This window comes from Gobio gobio (genome assembly GCF_949357685.1).
Source record: "Gobio gobio genome assembly, chromosome: 11".
NCBI classification, from domain to species: Eukaryota; Metazoa; Chordata; class Actinopteri; order Cypriniformes; family Gobionidae; genus Gobio; species Gobio gobio.
This window is the reverse complement of record NC_137104.1, coordinates 45,371,314-45,378,472: the sequence shown is the minus strand read 5'-3', so window position 1 is coordinate 45,378,472 and position 7,159 is coordinate 45,371,314. Positions and strand designations below refer to the sequence as shown.

Here is a 7,159-nt window from a genome sequence, read left to right as displayed (position 1 = left end):
TCAAGTAAATGATATTTAGAGATTTTATTAAGTTAATAAAGTTAACTACTGTGATATTTACTAAGCCACTGAATTGTTTTTTAGAGTGTACAATGGTCATCTACATGACCATTTATATATTTAAAGCCAATTTCATCATGTTTAAGACAATTATTGATGTATTCTCTTCTCCCCTCCATTAGTGAATATCAACATATAAAAAGATGTCAACAACTCCTTCCAAAACAACTCGGAGCATAATAATTGCCCTGTTTTCGTTGGCATGTTTTACATTATATTTATACTACCGCTTACCACCAGGATTCAAATATTCAACCATAAACTTGTTCAAATGCCCTGCTGCTAAATACCAGATCAATAACATCAGCGCAGAAACATGCCTCAGTGTTCTTAAGATGCAGAACTACACGTGCACTGTGAATGAATTACAGATGACAACATCCGGACCAAAACCCTTGACTGAGAAAGAAGAACCAGACACCATTCTGTTGATCTGGATGTGGCCTTTTGGTGTTCCTTTTAGCATTGGACCCTGCAGTTCAGCTTTCAATATCCATGGCTGTCATTTAACAGACGACAGAAGTCTGTTTAACCAAGCACACGGGGTTATGCTTCATCATAGAGATATCAGTGGGGATTTATCCAACATGCCGAAGCTTCCACGACCAGTTTTCCAGAAGTGGATATGGTGGAATATGGAGTCTCCAACTTTTTCAGCTCAAATTCCCCAGCTAAAGGATCTGTTTAATCTGACTTCAAGTTACCGCCGGGATTCAGATATTCCAGTACCTTACGGTTGGCTCTCAGAGGCCACAGAGGAAGAGAAAAAATATACTATCCCAAAGAAGGATAAATTAGTTTGCTGGGTAGTAAGTCACTATGAGCCAGGCCTTAAGCGTTCACAATACTTTACTGAGTTAGAGAAATACATTCACGTGGAAGTCCATGGAGGACACTTCAACAAGCGAATGAATGATAATGAATATTTCAATTTAATGCTCAGTTGCAAATTCTACTTGTCGTTTGAGAATTCCATTCATAGAGACTACATTTCTGAGAAGCTGTTCACCCCTCTAGCACTTGGTACCGTTCCTGTTGTTATTGGCCCACCGAGAGAGAATTATGAGCAGTTCATACCAAGTGAAGCCTTCATCCATGTGGATGACTTCCCATCCCCGAAAGAACTGGCTGATCATCTGAAACTCATGGACCAAAACGAGGACCTGTACAAGCAATACTTCAGCTGGAGAGAGCATTTTGTTTCAACGAGCACACCATTCGGTCTTGAACATGCCTGTCGGGTTTGTGATCATATTAGAAAGAATAAGCACTACAAAGTGGTCAAAGATCTCAACAGCTGGTACTGGGGTTAGAGGGGCATATAAAACGATGGTAAATCATGAATAAATAAAATTTACATTTATAAATTATACATTTATAAACCATTATAAATTTATGGAAATGTTTATTTGGGGCAGGGTTACAACAGTTCAAAGAGCAAAAATGTTTTTTGTTTTTTTTCTGCAGAATGTAATAAATATTCCACTTACACTACGGTTACCACACCTCAAGATGTTGTTTTATTTCAAGACATTTGTCAGGTTTTTGTCCTTAAAAATGCCAGAACTTTACCGCAAAAAATACCATATAGCATCTTAGTTTTCACATGATTAAATTTGTGGTAAAAAATGTATATTTAATTAACTGCTATAATGTTAATATTCCATCACACTTAAGTACTAAAATCGGCTTTATACCTTTATAATATATCAGTATACTGAAGCCCCCTGTGAGCCCTGTTAGTTTGTGTCTCAGAATTGTTCAAATATTCACTTTTTTGGAACCACTATAAAAGTGTTACGTTTTTTTGTCCTTTGGTGTGACAGTCCTACATTTTATTTTTTAATTTAAAAAAATTACTATGCTAAACTAAATAATCATGGAAATTATGCAAATGTGTCTTGCTAACTGTTAATGACAGGTCAGCTATGAGTAATGAAAAGTTGTGTGACAGATAATGTCCACTGGTGTGACACCTGTACTGTACAAGAGGACTCTTGAAAAAGAATTTGAAATAATTAAATAAGATTTGTTCAACTCTTTTTTATTATTTTTTTGAACATTTTCAGTGCTATTCCTACACACTTACCCAGCACTGGGTCAAGGAAGTCTGTGTAAAACTGGTTAAAACTGGATACATTTATCAATAGTCATTTTATGTGTTCTGTTCTGAGAGAAAACTTCCTGAGGAGAAATTCCTGAAGGAAATTAAGGTTTGTATTACATTGTATTCCTATCAAATTATTACTGTAGGGGAGAGTGGGGTAAAGTGAGAAATGTTTTACATTTGCTTCCCTCTAAGCGAGCTGAAATTATATATCAGTAAAATTGACACAAATTGACACATGTCCCATTAATTCAGGATGTTTCCTAGCAATGGAAATTATCAGAATGTATACAGGACGAAGGTCAGTGAAAATATGTTTTTTAAAAAGTCGTCTTTTGTCTTACTTTACCCCAGCTTAGGGGTAAACTGAGACAGACCAGAGAAATCAATGGGGTAAAGTGAACCACTTACTTTTTCCACTCTGAAACTACCATACGTTGAAACATCCTAACAGCTAGCTTGACAATCACACATTCCAGAACTAATGTCGGACTAGTAACAGGATCATGGGGATTGGTCAATTAAGCAAATTTTTTTTCTAAACACTTGAAAGTAACTCTGAACAAAATCAAATACAACATAATATAATTCAAAATGTTTTAATTAACATTTAAATGACAGATAGAACCAGTCAGATTAGAACACAGTCTGGGGGTCAGAACACAGGACCCTTAGAGCCAGCTAGTGTCTGGGGGAGAGAGCAAAGGACAATCAGAACCAGCTAGAGCAGCCTGGTACTCAGAACACAGGACAAGACCCACCTGGATTAGAACCTCAGCCTAGTGTCATACTCTACAACTAGGCCTACTCTACATTCCTGAAGGTTACAGGGAAAGATGAGGAGTTGCTCTCTCCCAGTGGTTCCTCCAGGCCTTTTAGGTTGAGGCAGCTTCTTCACCACATCACTTTTAGGATGTGCCCCAGGTTGTCTTCCTGGTGTATTGCCTTGGCATGATGTTTTTTTTACGATGTTTATGACATTAAAAAATAAAACATATGTAATGTAATATTAACTTAAAATATATTTAAGACTAAACTTAACTTGTGCCTCATGTCTCACTTTACCCCACCGCCACATTTTAGAAAAAACGATCGCTCTTTAGCAATTCAGGCTAATCTTCAGCTAGCATCATCACATGGTTTTATATGTTGGTAGTTCATCAACATGTATGATGTTTTTCTACCTGAATAAATTTGCTTTGACACAACAGTTGATTAAGTTGACAGCAAGAAAATGTACTTTTACAGGGAAAAAAAATATTTTTTTGTGGAAAAAAAACACGCTTACCACATAGGGCTGCAACTAACGATTATTTTGATAATCAATTAGTTGGCCGATTATTTTTTGGATTAATTGGACAAAAAGCCAATTTTTTTTCTTTGATTGGCAAAACACACTATTCCGCATCCTGTCCAATGCTGTCCTTCAAACAAACATCTCGGCTGAGTGCTATGAACACATACATAGTGAATATGTACCATTACATAAATTAACCATGGTTTTTCACTGAACAAAACAAACAATAATAATAATAAATAAATATCAGGGTTATTTTAGTTATTCAATGGTAACCACAAATTAACCACGGTTTTGCTTCAAATCCATAGTTTAACTATATGGTATTTGTGTGGTTTACATACATACACATACATTATGTGCAAAAAAGTTACTAAGCAAATCCCTACATTAAAAATTTTAAAGAGGGAAAAAACAAAAACAAACTCAGTGTTACCACATAAGAGGAATGTTCTGCAGGAACACACAAACGCACGCACGCACGCACACACACTCTCTCTCTCTCTCTCTATGGACACAGTATCCTGTTACTGTCATTTCTTTATCCTGTAGAAACTTCTTACATATTCAATCACACGCTATTACAGTTCCTACTCTCATAAAATACTTGAGTTACATGTTGCCTTTAAAACTAAATTTAGCATCCAACAGCAGATATTTCAGCTAAATGAATGTTTTTGCGCTGAGTCTCCCTCTCTAAAGCGTTCTGTCTGTTTGACGCGCATGCGCGAGCTCACCGCGCCGGCGCTCGTTCAGAGAAGTTACACAGACTGTCAGGACCAGGACCCGCTTTCATGCAAAATGGAAATACTCGCGTGAATTAGTAACATATACAGATGAGGATATAACTGCAGTTCTCTATATAGATCAGTGGATATAACCTGTAAAATGAACGATTTGCGCTGATGACGCAGACGCACATAGCTACACATCTGTCAAAGCGCATGACGGCGTGTTAAACGCTAATGCATTCGCTTGAAGCTTAAAATAAACAGTTCTCATGTTTTGGGCACTTGGACCACGTCCCTTTCCTGCATCAGCTCACTCTGTTTCCACTCCACTATTTCTAGATGCACATTTTGTCCATAAAAATGTGTTATTCAGTGCTGTAATTTGGCTGGTGGAAGCTTTGCACAGAAAGCAGACCCGACTAATCACTAATGAGAATCGTTATCGATGATTTTCATTATCGATAAGTTGTTGCAGCCCTAGCACCATAGATATACATAATAAAGGCGGAGTCTCTAACGTCATCACCGGCGGCCAACTTGTCACAGGCAGGTCTCTGTGCAGGGCTGTTTCTAGCCATTTTGACGCCCTGGGCGAAATCCTTATTTGGCACCCCCCAGCCACATATTAAAAAGCAACATGGTATTACTGGTATTCATTTTAATCCTTATTAACAATACATATACACATAGCCAACCATTTTGGAACTGTAATCCTTATTAACAAATATATACAAATACAATTAGGAAACTACATATAAAAGCTTGACCAGTGAGTCACATGAAAGTAACAAGAATAAATGTCGATTCAGTGCGGTCTGTTTCTCATTGACGCTTGAACTTCCCCTTTAAATAACGCAACGCTATGCCCTGTACGACACTATTAGAACTGAATGAATCGATTCAGCATTCAACACCACCCGTAAAGATGCATTAAATTCGACAAAGCGGTTTAATAAAGGATGTATAGGCTAAATATTGTGAATTAGCACATTTTATTATACTATTTTTAAATTTTGCCGTTAAAGTTTTACAACCCCAAATCAGAAAAAGTTGGGACAGTATGGAAAACGCAAATAAAAAAAAAAAAGAAGTGATTTCTAAATTTACTTTGACTTGTATTTCATTGCAGACAATATGAACACAAAAAATTTCCTGTTTTGTCTGGTCAACTTCATGTCATTTGTAAATATGCATCCTTTCCTGTCATTCAGACCTGCAACACATTTAAAAAAAAGTTGGGACAGGAGCAATTTAGGGCTAGTAATGAGGTAAAATGGTTAAATAATGATGTGATTTGAAACAGTTGATGTCAACAGGCGATTGTAATTATGATTTGGTACAAAAGCAGCATCCAAGAAAGGTCTAATCCTTTAGGAGCAAAGATGGGCCGAGGATAGCCAGTTTGCCAACAAATACGTGAGAAAATTATTGAAATGTTTAAAAACAATGTTCCTCAAAGAAAGATAGGAAGAGATTTGGATATTTCACATTCAACAGTGCATAACATAATTAAAAGTTTGAAGGAATCTGGAGGAATTTCAGTGCGTAAAGGACAAGGGCGCAAGCCTAAGCTGAACAACCGTGATCTCCGATCCCTCAGGCGGCACTGCATCAAGAATCGTCATTCATCTATAAGCGATATCATCACATGGGCTCAGGACTACTTTGGCAAACCTTTGTCAAGTACCACAATACGTAGTTGTGGCGAGGGGGGCGTGGTTTAGCGAAGTCTGTGACGGGAGAGAGTCAGAGGACGAGCGGCAGGTAAGTGAATCAAGGCCAAATGAGAAACACCTGTCTCTTGTTTCAGTGATTGGCATGGGGAGACAGGATATAAGCCACCCAGGAAATGGGACTGGGGAGAGAGGAGCTGGAGAGACACACCCTGGGACTCGTAGCCACACGGATGCAGAGAGGAACTGCTTATGAAACCGACGAATGTAAAAAGAGAGTTTTGTTTATTGTTTTATGTTTTGTGCGATGTGCACACAGTTTGTTTACTGACTTAAAGAGAGAATAAAAGAGCATGTACGAGTCCCAGAAAGCCGACCCCTTGTCTTCTTCCTTTTCCCTTTACTAACTTTGTTACAGTAGTTACATCCACAAATGCCAGTTAAAACTGTACTGTGCCAAAAGGAAGCCCTATGTTAACAGTGTCCAGAAGCGCCGTCGACTTCTCAGGGCTCGGAGGTATCTGGGATGGACCAGCACACAGTGGAAACGTGTACTGTGGTCAGATGAATCAGTATTTCAGGTATTTTTTGGGAGGAATGGACGCTGTGTGCTCCAGACCAAAGAAGAAAAGGATCATCCAGACATTTACCAGCAACAAGTCCAAAAGCCAGGGTCTGTCATGGTATGGGGTTGTGTCAGTGCCCTTGGCAAAGGTAATTTGCACTTCTGTGAAGGCACCATTAATGCTGAAAAGTACATAGAGATTTTGGAGCATAATTTGCTGCCTTCAAGAAGACATCTTTTCCAGGGACATCCATGCATATTTCAACAAAAGAATGCAAAACCACATTCTGCACACATTACAAAGTCCTGGCTGAGGAGGAAGAGGGTACGGGTACTTGACTGGCCTGCCTGCAGTCCCGACCTGTCTCCAATAGAGAATTTTGAAGCGCAAAATGCGACAATGAAGACCTCGTACTGTTGCCCACCTTAAGACTTGTTTGCAGGAAGAATGGGACAAAATTACACCTGAAACACTTCATCACTTGGTGTCTTCAGTCCCTAAACGTCTTTTAAGTGTTGTGAAAAGGAATGGCAACATTACAAAGTGGTAAATCCTTTACTGTCCCAACTTTTTTTGAAATGTGTTGCAGGTCTGAATGACAGGAAAGGATGCATATTTACAAATGACATGAAGTTGATAAGACAAACCATGAAATATTTTGTGTTCATATTGTCTGCAATGAAATACAAGTCAAAGTAAATTTAGAAATCACTTCTTTTTTTTCT

General features: G+C 38.2%; 1 protein-coding gene across 1 annotated transcript; it reads left to right on the top strand.

Annotated features, from left to right (window-relative positions):
* Window positions 1-203: 203 nt before the first annotated feature.
* LOC307133490 (4-galactosyl-N-acetylglucosaminide 3-alpha-L-fucosyltransferase 9-like) lies at window positions 204-1,373 on the top strand (the record flags this gene model as incomplete). The annotated part of the gene is made up of 1 exon (XM_079828572.1): window positions 204-1,373. The coding sequence occupies one exon, from the start codon at window positions 204-206 to the stop codon at window positions 1,371-1,373; it is 1,170 nt and encodes a 389-aa protein (XP_079684698.1).
* Window positions 1,374-7,159: the final 5,786 nt, after the last annotated feature.